The 15,730-nt window shown below is 37.6% G+C and overlaps 1 protein-coding gene across 5 annotated transcripts in view; it reads left to right on the forward strand.

Annotated features, from left to right (window-relative positions):
• RBMS1 (RNA binding motif single stranded interacting protein 1) overlaps positions 1 to 15,730 on the forward strand; it is a 148,821-nt gene that overhangs the window by 114,163 nt on the left and 18,928 nt on the right. For all 5 annotated transcript variants that reach the window (XM_052793511.1, XM_052793513.1, XM_052793516.1 and 2 more), the window contains exons 5-6: positions 10,099 to 10,256; positions 13,539 to 13,618. In XM_052793511.1, the coding sequence (XP_052649471.1) occupies positions 10,099 to 10,256; positions 13,539 to 13,618 (238 nt within the window). The remainder of the gene's footprint in view (positions 1 to 10,098; positions 10,257 to 13,538; positions 13,619 to 15,730) is intronic.

A 15,730-nucleotide genomic window follows, 5' to 3' on the forward strand; every position in this document is an offset into this window, starting at 1 on the left:
GGACGCTCCAAACTGGGAATTGCCAGTCATTTACAGTTGTTTTGGCAAGATTAGCAAATCAGACTCTTCACATGGGAGACACTGTAAAAGTTTAGTTGTCTTTGTGTATTTAATATTTTATCCTTTTGCGTGTTACTACCGGTGCAGTGAAGTGGTGGTCTTGCAGTGAAACTGTTCAGGCTTTAGCCTGAGTGTCATAGAGAAAGACTTGGAGGACAGTTTCTCGGCTGTCTGGCCAATGGATTTCCTTACTGACCACTACAACTGCTTCAGTTTCAAAGAGAAATAAACGCCTGTTGCGGGATTTGTCCCCGGGAAGGCGTTGTTATTGTGCTGTGCCCAGGGTGTCAGCCAGCAGCACGGCTCCTCAGTGTTCTCGCCCTCCTCCCAGACGCGGTGGTAGTTCCTGACCTGCAGCAGCTGAAGGGGAAGGAAAATGTTATTGCTGAAGCCTTGTTCTGACTCTGGCTGCCATAAACCCCCTTTTGCAGTGTCCTGCTGTAGCTATATGTTGGTGAGTTAAAAATTACTTATGTCAGCAAGTTCATCTACAAATCCTAGTTTAGTAGAAGTGGTTCAGATTATATGTATTAAAACCTTCGTTGTTTATTTTGTAGAGATAACTTCAAATATTTGACTTTGTGAGCTTTTTCTATCCATGGGGTAAGATCATGCTGTACTCAGCGGTCTGCTTGCAAGTTGATCTGACTCCAGAAAAATCTAGTCTCACCAGCTATGTTTTGGCTATTGCTGAGCAGAGCGGGAGGGCCTGGGACCTGAGACGTGGCTTCAGGCCAAATCCTGCCAAATCTGTTCCAGGGGGGTCACTCTTGTGGGAGAAGCAGCCGCCTCTCAGGAGCTGTCGCGATGATAGTGTCAGCAAAGGACCCCAGTGTCAGGCCATCACTCAAGAAACATTATGTCTTCGATTATTCTGCTCTTTCTGAGATCTGAACTGGGAGTATTTGACTAAACAAAACAACTTGGGAAGTGTTTTGCTCTGTGCTAGTTAACAGTATCCTCTGGTCGCTGCTGGAACGGAAATGCCTCCAACAATTCCTGTTGGTCACATAATGCTGTTCAGAGCTTACATAAGATGATACTGCATTGCCAGGGGATGGGAGTAGCCTTTGGACAGAAATGTAAAACGGAGGTAATGGGCTATTGCCCCTCTCCTCTCTTCCAGTTGAGTATTACCAGTGTTCAGTCTTGTACACCCCTACAAAGACAAATTACAAGTGGCTGTGGAAAGGGATGAGGAGAGGATGTAAGCTGTAGTGGTAGCCAGCTTGTTTCAGGACCTAGTACAAAACTAATACCTTATCTCCTACTCTAGACATAAGGTATGGAAAGAGCAGATAGATGTCTTGCAAGAGTATTGTTATTTCTAAGCTAGTTAGTAACTGGTGAGTATCTAACTTTTATTTTCATTCATTTTAATTTCTTGAAATTTCTTTAATGTAATTAGTTTATTGTCCTTGCTCCTAGAGGAGTGCTTCAATAATAAACCAATAATAATAAATTCAAAAGCTCTAATTTTGCAGAGCTGTGCATTCTTAGGTAAGATTAGTAGTAGTATTGAAAAGCTCTGCCCATTTTCTTTGCTAGAAAAGTTGTTACGGTTGCTATCAGAGTGAATTTTCTGAGAAATGTGTCTCTTCCCCCCCACCCCACAGGTAAAATTGGTGAGATAACTGTAGGTTTCTACACTGTTCAGAGCAGATAGCAGATGCCTTTGTATAGGAAGATAGATGCACACAGAAAATCTACTGTATATTGGCATTTTGAATGGAGATTTAAAAAACAGAGAATCTGAAAGGGATGTTTTAGAGATGGTGAGGTCTAAATGCTATCGAGATAGGAGTCACTTAAATTCTCATAGGTTTTTGACCTTGAACTTAACACAAGGCATGTGAGTTAGTGCTCAGACAAAGTTCTGTCTCATCAAATGGTATTCAACTGAGTTAACTGTAGTTACTGAAGTAACTGTGTTTCAGATTGGAAAAGTGGCCCTTTTAAATGGAAAGTTGAATTTAATTCTTATTCTACTGGATGTAAACTAATGTGTAAATAAAAAAAGGTAAAAAAGAACTACTGAATAAGAATGGTTAATAAAAAACAGTTCTTCTCATCTTTCTATCTAGCAAACTTAAGCCAGGAGGAGAATGATTGTGTTCGCAGCCCAGATAAAGTCAGCTAGAGAATAGCTACATTGTACTGACAGCAATGTAGAGATATACAAGCCGGCTAGAATACCCGCCTGGCTGTGGCAGCTCAGAGTTCACTGAGTGCTAAACAACTTCCTTCCTGGTGTGGCCGTGACATTTGTATAGCCATATTGTCTAGCTCATGGTAGGTTGACAGATTCCTGAGATATTATAGTGAAAGGCTTATATCTACCAAAACTGTTCTACATATGGAGTTACCACTTTTTGCAAAGAGCTTGTAATGTACTCTGGGCATCACAACAAGGATTAACATACGTTCCAGTGTTCTCACAATTTATTTTAGCCCTGTCCTTAAAATTAGTGTAGTGTCCTCCCTTTAAAATGATTTAATCCTCCAAGCTGAGTGCAGTTGCTATAGACTCAATGAGCCTGATCCTCTAGACTTTATGTTGTTGAAGACCTTGCCTTCCTTCATATCTCCTCTATTCTTTTTCTCTATTAATGAGATTTTAGTTCTTCCATATGTACAACTTTGTTATAAGATTGTCAAGGTCGTTTATAACTTAAACAAGTGATATTCATTCTTTTTGAGTTTGTGTTTTCCTAATTATTTTTTTCCTATGGAAGCACAAACTTACATTTAGTAAACGTATGCCACTTATAATAGAACCCATGAAAGCAGTCCATGCACGTGGAAGATTTTTGTGGTCAATGAAACTCGTTAATTTGAGCCAAGGAATGCTGTTCCATGTATTAATGTGCGTTTTTGGGGGAAGACTCATTGTTTATCCATTCAAAGATTTCCCCACAGATTCATAATGTTTTAATTTCCTCCTCCTTAAAATCTGCACTGCCACTGACACAAGCATGCTCCTGCTTATATTGTATTAGCTCTTGCATTAACAAATCACTAAATATTTTCAGATATTTTAGGCTTGTGCGAAAAATTAGGGCTATCTTCAGAATTGTTTCTTACTCAAATTGTGTCAGAAGGATGCCTGTGATAACAATGCAAAGTATGTTGTACCATCACACACAGGCTCTTCCACAATTCTTAAGATACAGTTTCTGTTTTCTGGAGTAGTCTGGCCCTCAAAGCAACAGACCAAACTCTCTGAAACTCACTACGTGGGGAAGCTTTTTACTTTATGATAAATACTAGCCCATTGTCTGAGTTCACGTTGATCCTCCAGAACCCAGAGATGACATGAATTTGTAATCTTTGTATTGTTTGCTAATGGCTACAAAGGCAGAACTGTGAAGCAGTCCACATGTGCTGGTAGCTTTATCTTTCTTTCCAATTAAGTTCAACGCAGGAGTGTTGTTTTAATATTCTAAACTTAGTTTAGGTGACTTTTTTTCCAAGCATATTTGGAAAAGATGAACTGTCACACTATAAGTGTGAACTTCACAGCAGGTATGGGGTTTTTGGGAGGGGAAGGCTGCTTAGCCACTTGTCCTCATCTCTGTAACAGAAATCGAGGCTTTTCCACAGCTATTAAACATAATGTATTAAAGGCAGTTTTCCTTTATGTTGCTGATGAAGAACATGGTTTTGAATTAGCAAAAATGAGAAACAGCTAACTTTTATGACTTTTAATAATGTATTGCTTTTTGTACTTGTCTTCACTGTGGCAACCTTCTGGAGAATGAAATCAGTTTTCATTCCTACAGAGTAAAGTAAGAAAATAAGTTTAGGTTACCATGGTGGCTAGTGCACTTAATCAAACTAGAGAAGGTAAGCATGTTGCATTTTTTTTATTCTGCATCTGGGCTTCTGAATGCCAAGGAACAGATGACAGGCAAACAGGAGCTAACTCAAACAGATTTCTACAGTACTTTTTAACAACTGTCTTGTTAAGAAAAGGTTTCTTTTTACCTAGTTTGTAGTACTTTTTGTAGGCAATAGTATTAAATCCTACTATAATAGACGATTTTAAGTAAATATAATCAATTTTCCACCTTTTATTCATAAATGTTCTTAAAAGTCATTATAAAATAAATTGAAGGTAAGCCAAATTTTGCTTACCTGGGGAGTAAATGACCATTATTTCAGGAATTGCATGTGCCTTAAATGAGACGGTTAACAACCACTTCCCTTCAGTACACAGCTTCAACCCACAAAAGTCTTATCTCAGTTGCTAAGCAGTGCTGTGGCTTGTTCAGACAAGGGTCCAGTGCCCTGTTATGAACCGTGATGGGCTTATTCAGCTTTCTATTGAAAACACTGGCATCCATGAGCAACATGCAGAACTCCCAGGGAGCACCCTGGTGCCCTTCTAGCAAGGGGAAAGCAAGAATGCCAAGGAATAAAAAGGGAACATATGGTTGTAGTGATAGTCTGATTGCAAACTTGAACACAGTGGTTATTGTAGTTAAAAATTCCTTTTCATACAGTTCTTATGCCTCTTTGTAATACAGATGTGCCTGTGAAAATGAATTAAAATGTTTAGCTTATTAATCATATATAGTGTTTATGCACTTCTGGAGAACAAGTGACGATTATGGTAGTGATTTTTTTCCCCTGAATTGTCTTGTTAACAGTCTGTGGTCAGACAGTATTAAAACTGCGGCTAAAACAGACATATTTCAGTGAGACACAGGCCAATTGTAAATTTTAAAGTAGTTTCTATACGAAGGCAGACAAGCATTTAATCCCTTCCCTATCAGCCAGAGGATCTTCCATGCTGTGAGCAGTGCCTAGTCACATGTTTCTGAATGGCTATCTGTTCTCTCTGACCTTACACAGAGCAAGAGAAAACAGATGTCTTATCGTTTTGCCAAGTTTCTTGCTTGCAATTTAGGAACAGTTCCACACGCACAGGGAGGTTTTTGTTAATTTCTTTCAGATGATGGCAGAGCATTTTGCATTATGTAGGACTCCTGATCACCTCTTTCTACAGAAATGAACATTAGCAGTTAATTATTCCTATCCCTTTCATGAGAAATACTGTGTCTTGTAGTCAGCTTATTAAGTTAGTGCTGTAAGTGCTTTTTAGGACTAAGTACATTAATCTGCAAGAGCACTGTTCTGCATCTTTGTATTATTATGTTCTGCTAGAGAAGTTCTGGGAATGTGGCTAAAGGTGTTCAGTGAGAAAAGATGGATAGAAACTTGCTGACGTGGACTGCTAAAAATAAGACTTCCTAGTTTTCTTGGTAATATGGACACCTACAGTAGCCCACAAATTCCCTGACGTTGTCCATAATCTGCAAATATTGAGCACTTTGTGTCTTTCAGGACCTGCTGAAGGCTCTATTAACTGAGGACACCCTGCATGAGATAAAAAGACTCTCAAATTAAGCAGTTTTCCTAAATTGTGTAGAATTTTTTAAAAAATCTCAGTGGTTCAGTGTTTTTTTTATATTTAAATGTTAGCTTGCTACCCTAAAGTAAGAAGATTTCCACTGACTTTAGTAATTCTTTTTGGCCATTCCCATAAAATGATACAAATAATTTCAAGACATCTAAGATTTTTAAGGTGAAGGCAGCTTATATGATTTCATGGATTTCAAGCACAGGAAAAAACCCTACCTTTGAAAGCACTTAGAACAATGACAGTGTATAGGCAAGGTTTGAGCTGAGTTGTTATGTCTGCAGATATTTTTGCCAGTTTCACTTTTTTGCTGAATTCCAGAATAAAAATTAGAAACTTAGATATCAAAGGAATTATTTTTCTCTTCTGAAACAGAACTGTAATAACCATGTGAATTAAACTACGGTGAGGCAGGTTTTGGTAAGGAAGGAAGTCACAGAACTTAATATTATTTAACTGCTGTTTGCCAGGGAGACAGAGGGAGGAGTTAAAAAGTTTGTCTCTCCTAACTTCCTGAATTTTTAACTGTTTAACCATTTTCCATGCCAAAACCTTGTATAAAAGCAAACATCTGTTTGTACGGTGCCTTTTGTGTAAGACAGGATAAAGATGGATGGGGAGTCCTAGTTGTGGTTGCCATTTGGAAGTCAGCTTGGAAATCTAGCATGTTCTAAGGGGAAGGAAATGAGTTGCTGCTTGTGATCTCCCAAAATGTATCCAGATAGCTGTTTTAAGGTTTAGTAGTCTTGTGGAGATGACAGAAGCTGCATGGTAACATAAGTAATTAACGGGAGGAGGGGAGGTGTTTTGCACATTCATAGATATAATTTTTCTGCTGCCAAACTGTATAAAATTCCAAATACACTCTAGAAAGAGTTCAGTCTTGCTTTAGGTCTACCCCAACAGTATTATCTTAGTATTGTAAATGAGCTCTTTTGAGAACCAATGGCAGTCTTTTTTTTTTTTTTGTCTTTTTTTTTTTTTCCCTGCAAAGTGAAGAAGTGGATTAAATTAATCTATCCTGACCTAGTTGGACTCAATGATCCTTATGGGTCCCTTCCAACTTGAGATATTCTATGATTCTGTGATTTGTCCTTAAAGCTGAACTGCTGCTGCTCCCCAGGGCGGCTGTGGGTTTGCACCTGCAGTGCAGATATAGCCTTGGTGCACTGTGGAATGTGTTTGTTGGCATTTCAACTATTTTGTTCTGGGAGAATTACAGATGAATGAAATTTCAACTTGTATTCCAGGATTTCAGTGTGACATCCTCATCCACTGGCTGCTTTTTTGCTTTCCCTCTCCCATGTCTGCCATCTTTACCAGTTCTAGCTATGGATGTGTGTAGAAGTATGTTCAAACTTCCCTTTTCCCACTATGGTCAGTATGTCCTGTAAGAGGATCAAAAGCAGAAATAACTGAATCCCTGGGAGGATTCAGGCTGTAATAGACAGTGACACAGAGAAAGGGTCAGAAAAGCAGAAGTCCTTTCCAGTCACCTGTTCAGCATGTACCTGACCAAAACCCAATAGTTACTAATGCAAAATACGGATTGTTTCATGGGCTACAAGTCAATTTTTTCCATCACAAAATGATCTCTGTTCAGAGAAAGCAATTTCCTTAGAACAATTTCCTCAGATGCACTTTTTTTTTTTCCCCCCTCTGTTCCTAAGGGATTTGCAATGTGTGTTAGTGGTAAAGTCACTAATACTCTTTAAAGTTGAGCATTCCTTTCTCTAACAAAGTTGTTACATGATTTTATGTCATGAAGCTTTCTCTGCTGGGTAGATAGGAACAAGAATTTAGCTTCCCAGCATGTATGGAGCAAGATCTTCATGTGTTACAGTGAATTGCAGTAGGTCTTTGTGTCCCTTTTGGCAAGGAAAGCTCATGATCTCTCATCCTGAATACACTGCCTGTATACTGCTAAAGTATGGTAACCCCTATGCTGGAATAGGAGCCCGAGAGAAGGGGAACGTGATCTACCCAGTTACCCAAATAAAACAAGTTGCTCTGACGTTCTGCAGTTGACCAAGTTTCTTTCTCTATTAGGTGTTTCTGAATGTACGCATTTCTTTCTTTGCATGTAAATTACATTTTTATTAGTGTGAACAAAATGGGGCCTTTTTTTATCTTTCCAAATGTTGTTAGGCTTTTTAATGAGAACATTTTTATAATATAATTCAGATTTTCTGTTATTATAGAATAAAAACATTACCAAATTAGATTAAAATATGCAAAGGATCTGATTTTCTAGCTTGTATACTGTTTTATGTTATTGAGGGAAGTTTTAGGGTATTTGTGTGCAATATATTTTACAGCTTATAATAAAAAGTAAAAAATGCAAAATTTTTCCTTTCAAATACTATTCGGAGTTTCAGGAAATTATGCTGTAGCTACAAATGCAATTTTGTAATGCCCATGGCTGAAACCTCCTATAAAGCTTTTGCTAATAGCGCTCATTAAAGAAGGAAGTAAGCCTACATATCTCAAGGTGCAAAACAAAATTGGCTAATACAACCTAAGTAACAAACTAATTCTAAAAATGTGAAAGCTGTCTTCATCTCACATCTCCTACATGAGGAAATTTGAACTGTATGTCAAAAATGTAACTACTGTAACATAGGCTTGCCCTCATGGTTGAACACTGCCCAGAAATGAATATTAATGTCAGCTCTGGCCTCTCAGTGAATCCATTTTCTGGTCTTCTCTTTCTGCTGATTTTCTAATATGAAAAAGAAGTCAGGTTTTCTAAGATAATTTAAATCACAAACTTCTATGTGTACTGTGTAGATTCAGTATTATTTTGGGAGGGGGGATATTTCCACTAGATAACAAAAGGAAAAACATACGTGGTAGTCAAATGCCAGTTGTAATGGACTGTAAAGGGACTGACAAGGACAACACTTGGGCACTTGGAAAAGTTTGTGTTTTGTAAGGTATGTGGGATTTCAGTGTGGCTAGGAATTACAATCGTATCAGTGGCATAGCATGCAGATCAGGAGGATGTAATGGGAGCACATTTCCCTTTTATAGGTCCTTTGATACTGAAATTTCTTAAAAAACCCTTACAGAAAACTTCAAAACATTAGTCCTTTATAACTGAATGTGAGATTTGGGGTAAAAATGCAAATAGTGAAGGGCCATAAGCCTAGAATTTGCTTCCCCATTTTTAAGTTTCCTTAGTTTTTGGAACAGAATAATTCATTTCTGTGCCTAAAAGGCATGACCTCCCTCGCTCCAGCCCGGGTTCCTTTTCTTTTTTTGTCCTAGGAAAAACCACAACCCCAACTGAGAGGTGATATCCAGGGTAGCAAGTTATTAAATTTTGCAATATGCTACCAAAGGTACTGAGATATTGTTAATATAAGGGCAGCTTAAGGACAAATTGATGCCTAATCTGCATAAGAAGGTATCACCACCCATTCAGCTATAATCACTTTAATAAATGCTTTAATTCCAGTAGGCAAGTGTTGTGGTTTTGTTTTTTGTTTTCTGGTTTGATTCAAACTTCCCTGTAAGTACGTCTTGTGCAGAATGAAAATATGCTGAGGACTATGCCAACAAAATTGTATTTGTTTCAGATCATATCATTCCTAGTGCCAAAAAAGTTCTACTGAATGTAATGCACCCTGCAGAGACTTAGATCTATACAGGGAGCCACAGTGACGACATCAAGATTTTGCACAACTATAAGGGCCAAGTCATACAGATCTGTATAGATTAAGAATATATTTCATCACGGAGCATGGTCAGCAATTAGCAGTACGAGAGAGATGCTCCCTAACCACAGCTGGAGAATCTGTAGACAAACACTGGAAATGATCGATTTCAACAAAAATGTTTCTTTGATTGAGGTGGAATTTTGTGGTATGTACATAGATCACACAAAGTAGATAGCCTAAGGTCAGGGGAATGGCAAAGATGTGAGTACATTTGTTTCCTCCCTAATCACTCATCTCCTGGCTGCCCTACTCTGTCATTTTGTCTGTTTCTAGAGAAAGTTTTTGGAAGACTTTTGTATTGTCTGAATGCATAATGTAAAAGTTTGGTGAAAACTCAAAAACGTTCATGTGTGGGAGAAGATGACAGTGTCCCACTCACTTCTGTGTGCATCAGCCTATTCTTGTGGTAATATTTTGGCAATGTACATACTCTTAAATGAATTGTCTCCTTTTTTCCTTGTATTATTTTCAAATTGTCATTCCAATCTTTTCTCTTTTTAATTTACATCTGGCTTTATTTAGGTCTTTTCACCAGTCTTGTATTTCCTTGTCTGTTAACTTCTTTCCTTTTATCTTATTTTTGCCTTCTTTTTTTTCTTTCAGAAAAATCTGAAACATGAAGTTGTAATGGGGACTATAAACTGGTCAATTATTCACCTTTATCTCCACTTAAAAATGTCATTGTCAGCAGTAATAGGAGGGGGGGAGCTTTCTCAAGAATGCTGTATACAGTGACAGAAGATGGAGGTCACTAATACTGGGGAAGAGCAGCCTTTAGAAAGGGGCCTGAGAAGTAAAAATCTGTACTAGCAGTTATATGGAATTGTTGTTATATTCAAAATGTCTTTCCAGTGGCAAAACCAATAACAATTGTTTTTAATTTTCTTTCAGCAACAAGAACAAGACCCGACTAACTTATACATTTCCAATTTGCCACTTTCAATGGATGAGCAGGAGCTTGAGAACATGCTGAAACCATTTGGGCAGGTTATCTCTACGAGGATACTGCGGGACTCGAGTGGGACAAGCCGTGGTGTTGGCTTTGCAAGGTACTTCACTGGCGTTAGCCATGCCAGCAGCTTTTTTCCTTTTTTAATTGAAAAGGCCAGAATAGGAGGAAAAGGCAGAAATTATTGAAATGATCAAGCTTTTAAAGAAAAGGGAGATATCTAGATGGAGATGCCAGCAGGGGTTTGTTAATTCTTCCTTTGGTAAAGCAAATATGGCTGTGTTTCATCTCGCTTAGATAGGTAAATCTGAACCTATTGTTCTTATTGGACAACTATCTAAAATAAGATTTCACTCTCCACCGCTTCCTCCTCTTCTCTGTACTTCTCCTTTCTCCTCTATCCCTGAACCAGTAAGCAAGAGTTATACAGTGCTTCATAGACTTTTCCTGTGACTTTTCTGGCTTTTGAGGCTTGAGTTCAAGACAGGAGACCATAAGGAAGAGCCACACCCCCTACCCCCCCACCCCTTTTTTTCTTTTCTTTCTTTTTCTTCATTAGTTTCTCTGAGAAACTAATTTCTTCATTAGCTCCTCAGCTCATCATTGCTCTTTGAACATCAACCATTTGAATTTTATGGCTCATTAACCTATTGTCATGTGGGAAACAAAATATTTTTATTCACTTACAGTAAATCTCACCTTAAAATATTTGACAGCTTGGTCAAATATCTCTCCCAAATCAACAAGAACAAATATTTTCCATAATTTAGTAGATGCCTCCCAAATATTCTGTCCATGTAAGTCTACTTTTTCTCTAGCTAATTCAGTTATTTGCTCTGGGGTCTCTTCATCGAAGCCTTTTCTGTGCTTTTCTAATGTTTTTTCTTTCTCTCAATAAGTCCTGCTTTAAACCCGGTAAGGCACTCAAAATTTGGAGGCTTTAGATTGGAGATTTCTATCATCAAAAGTAGGGGCATGCTTTGAGCAAAGAATTGGGGTTCTCAAAATATATTATAAAATTTCTGTCAACAGTCAAATTCCAGTAATACAGATGTTCAGCCAGTATTACAATAGCTCTGTATTTGAACCAATAGCAGAATCTAAAATTAGTGCACAGAAAAGAACTGAGCAAATTATATCTCCTGATGAAGCCAATATTTTTAGGGATTGGTTTCCCTATGAGTTAGCTATGGGTAGTTCACAGCACTGTGATTTTTTATTTATTTATTTATTTATTTTAAATTTCTGCGCTCCCCGCCCCCCTCCAATGTATTTGCTTGGCAGACTGTCCAGTTTTAAGAAGATACAACAAAGAAACAAAATTAGAAGCAATGGGATGATATTCTTTTATTTAAGAGTGCAAAAACAGCAAGTTTGTTTTCTACCAAAATTTCTGCCTGTCCTCTTCAAATAAATCAATAAGTATTTGTAATATTTTTGGTGTAAATTTAATTGGGCATTTTTATCATACACTTGTATTTTTTTCATATTAGCATATGCATAAATATTTGAGTGTGAACTCTATACAAGTATACACAGAATGTGTGTATGTGTTTTTGGATGATGTACAAAGCAATATATATACAAAAGTTATATTTACTAATTTTGAAAGATAGTGATACTTTCTTAAATGCAGCTTTCACTTTTTGGTACTATGAAGGGCAGAATTCAGTAACACCCAAGCTAAAATTCAGTAGGCATTATGAATTTATTCAGTGCTTTCTCCCTAAACTTGCTTACCAACTCTACCTTGAATCAGTGGTTTTTTAGGAATGCTTTTATTTTAATATAGCCGGAAGAGTTTTAGAATTGTATGTAAAAGTCCAAAAGACTTCTGTGTATCCAAAACCCTGTTTGTATTGAAGACATTAAAAGAGATTAGTTTTAAAGTATTTTCTCAATAGGTTCTGTATTATACATTTTAAGTTTTATATATATACATAAACATGAAGTTATTTTTATATACATATTTATTTATACACATACATGTATTATACATAATTTATAGAATATGCATTGCTGTCATATCTCATCAGAATTTCTCCCCTTCTGCAAGGTAGATACAGGAAGTTAAAGTTAAAATTGTCCAAGAAACATGTAGACATTAAATAAAGATTTTAATTTATTGCCTTTGGGAGCATTTTATTAGGTTAATAAGGGGTAATATATTTTATCAAGTCCAGACTTGAGTCTGAAACTGAATTATATTGTTTGTTTCATACGAGACAAAAAAATTAGATTTCTTTGATGCAGATCCAACAATCCAAAACTTCTGAAAATTCTCTAGAAGGTATTTTTGAAACCATGAGGAAACTTTCTTGTTCAGTCTGGCATTTTGATGATTTTGGCTGTTGTCTATGACTGTTTTGTCAGCCTATGCAGAAAGGCTATCAGAATTAAAAAGGTGCCAAGACTTAGTAATTTTTAGTACTGCTTTGTTGCTGCTGAGGCCATTGGCCTAATTTGTGGACCTGAATTACAGAACTTATTACACACATAAAAAGAAAATCTCTGTTCGATGTTATCCAAACATCATCTTGCAGACAGCTGCAAAATATATTCTTCTTTTTAAAATAAATTTTGTTATACTTGCATGTCTCGTTGCAACTTAGTCCAAGCTGGCAGTTAGGACAGACACATCTACACTGCAATGTAAGGATGTAGCTGTAACCTGCAGAGCCACTCCCAGACTAGCAGTAGCTCGCCAGTAGTCCACCCAGTCTATTAAGTCTAGTTTTGACAACGTAAGTGCACAAACCTGTTCAGGATGCTGGATAAATTCTCAGTAGCGATCACAGCTATTCGGTTATTGGTTCCTGTTTTGAACGTAATTTGGAGACAATTAAATAAGACACAGGTACATCATTTAGTTGGGATGACACCTATAAGCTAAAAGCTGCAAAGGCAGTTTGGGTCATGCAGTCAGGCATGTTTATATTTGAGTTTATTACTCTTAAACTGTACAGACACTTCAGAATTCTCTATCAAAAGTGGCATTAACATTTGTTGTATGCATCATGGGCACTAAGGATTCAGTTATGAATGATCGTGGATCAGTCTTTCTGCTTCCTTCAAGACGGCATAGGTACTTTGTACTAAAGCTGTCCAAGTTATGTTCTGCCTAATTTCTAAGTAAATAAGGGTATTGTATTTGCAGTTTGGCACTGACTTTGGCCTCAGAGTGCATAAAATGTTAACTGAGTTTAGTTTTACTTTTCTGAAATTTTGTGTTCTTAGAAAACATCTTCTCTATTGCTCACACATGGGAAAGCAAGCCACAAAAGTGAAGCAAGAAAAAGCAAGAAATATATTTTTAAAAAATCTCAAACATGGGAATCTGGATGAGTGTTTAATTTATGTAAATTATTCTTTATTTTCTTAGGATGGAGTCAACAGAAAAATGTGAAGCAGTGATTGCTCATTTTAATGGAAAATTCATAAAGACACCAGCAGGAGTTTCTGGTATGTTGCATATATTTCTAACAAGATGTATGAATGGGTTACTGCTTACATGGAGGAGGCCTGTTACACTGATCATTGTATCTGGCTTCTCATTCAGAGGCAGGCTTATTAAAATGAAACTGTGTCTTTTTGGATGACTGTAATACTTGCTCACTTGGAACACAGTATAGGACTTTTCTACTGTAAACCTTTTCTAGGAATCTAGTAGTGTTCTCTCCTAGCAGATAGACAAGCAGCTAAAATGCCTTAAGCCAGCTATGCACAAATTTACATCCCACATAATCCCAGTTGAAGTTAGGAGACAAGTATGTGTTGTATGTGTATCAGGAGAGAATTTGGCTGATTGTCCATGGACAGGTTTTTTTTTGAGAGAGGCAAAAAATGGACTATTTTTGCCATCTGTTGATGATTTTTTTGAAGTAATTTTCAAAAAAAGATTTGATTAGAAAAAAAACAGATTCTGCAGCAGTGCCTTAATGCCAGGCACTTTCTTTCACTGGGGAGCCGTGACTCTCAAGTCAACGTAGGCTTTGAGGTTCTTCAGGAAGATGGAAGGAGGTCAACGAAGAATGCTACTTCTAGAAATAGCATGCAAGGCAAAATGCAGAGAAGCTATGTAGTGCAATTTTTTTGTCACACCAAGTTCCTCATCAGTTTGCCTGCTTTGTCAGCACTGTTTCTAAGAGACAAAATGTATATTCCATAAACACTTAAAAATGAGGAAAGGAAATTCAGAGCAGCAGAGTAAAATAGAAAGAAAAGAGGACAACAAAGGAGGAAAGAATACATGCCTGACATTCCAGGCAGCCTTTGGTAACCATTTTATTGAGAATCCCAAGTGGGAATTTTACAAATTACATTGTTGATGCGGTTGCTGAAGCCACCTTTATCACACTGGTGAAATGTTCTCTGCAGCCAGACCATGACACTGAGGAGGAGTAAAGCAGCCGTCGGCAGGCAGACAAGAATATGGCTTGTTTAGTAAAACTACATACATGCCTTATCCCTAAAAGATTACTCCAGTTTGAGGCAGTCTGTGCTGCAGTAAAAATGGAAAGCTGCTTCAGAGCACAGGAAACCACTCCCTTCACCAACACTGATGCAGGGTTTCGACTTCCCTGGCTTGGCTTTTGCAGACCCTTTGCATTGGGATTGATTGCCGAGATTATTTAGTTAAAACTTTGTTATACATAGGGGCTGTAATATTTACTTTTCTATTTCGTGTATTTAGCAATCTGTATTTTATGAGTTGGAAAATCCCTTTAGGGGCAAGGAGATCATGGAATGATTTTCTCTGAATGCTGACTGTGGTCTGATCCACCCTTCATGATCAGTTTTATAGTGTTGCTATGGCTCAGACATAATTAAGAGTAAAAAGTACGGAGAAATTAAGAGTTCAAATTGACATATAGGGGCTTCTATTCAATTAGAGCCAGTAAAAATCTGTAACAGAACCTCTTATTAGTGCTTTTTAGTTTGCTCATTTTTATTTTCACTTTCATTATCCTGTTCTCAATGAAGGAGCTGTCAAGCATGTCGCTGCTAATCATGCCCTGTCTCTGGTGGGCTGTTGCTGAAGCTGGAGTTGCACCTTTATGATCAGGTTCAACCAGGTAGAAATTAAGAGTTGCTGCATGGAATTGTAAGAACGGTTTCTGCAGTATGGAGGAAAACATTTACCAGAAAAGTGTGATTAACTAAGAACAAGAAATTTGCACAAAACCGGTGATTGTCAGAAAGTGGAAACTAAAGAGGGGTCTCAAGATGTAACCCACCTCACGGACTTTAACTTCTAATGCTTACTTGGCAAAGTAGGCATCTAGGCGCTCTGTCTAGAACAGGTAAAGCAGCACATACCTCCAGAGACTGATGTATCTTTGCTGTCAGCTGTCCTTGTGGTTACAAAGAGTGTCTAGATGAGTCGCTCAGAAATAGATAACTGACTTTCAGACATTTAGAGTTAAGCGAGATGAGTCACATTCTCCATGACACTGAAAAATGCAACAAATAATTAGGTGCATAAAGGAGTCGCAAGAACCTTGTTTATTAAAGACCCTACTTTTCCATGCTGGTGCTGTGAAGCTGTATTGCTCCTTGGAAAGGTTTTCATGG

The sequence above is a fragment of the Harpia harpyja genome, chromosome 7, assembly GCF_026419915.1.
Source record: "Harpia harpyja isolate bHarHar1 chromosome 7, bHarHar1 primary haplotype, whole genome shotgun sequence".
NCBI classification, from domain to species: domain Eukaryota; kingdom Metazoa; phylum Chordata; class Aves; order Accipitriformes; family Accipitridae; genus Harpia; species Harpia harpyja.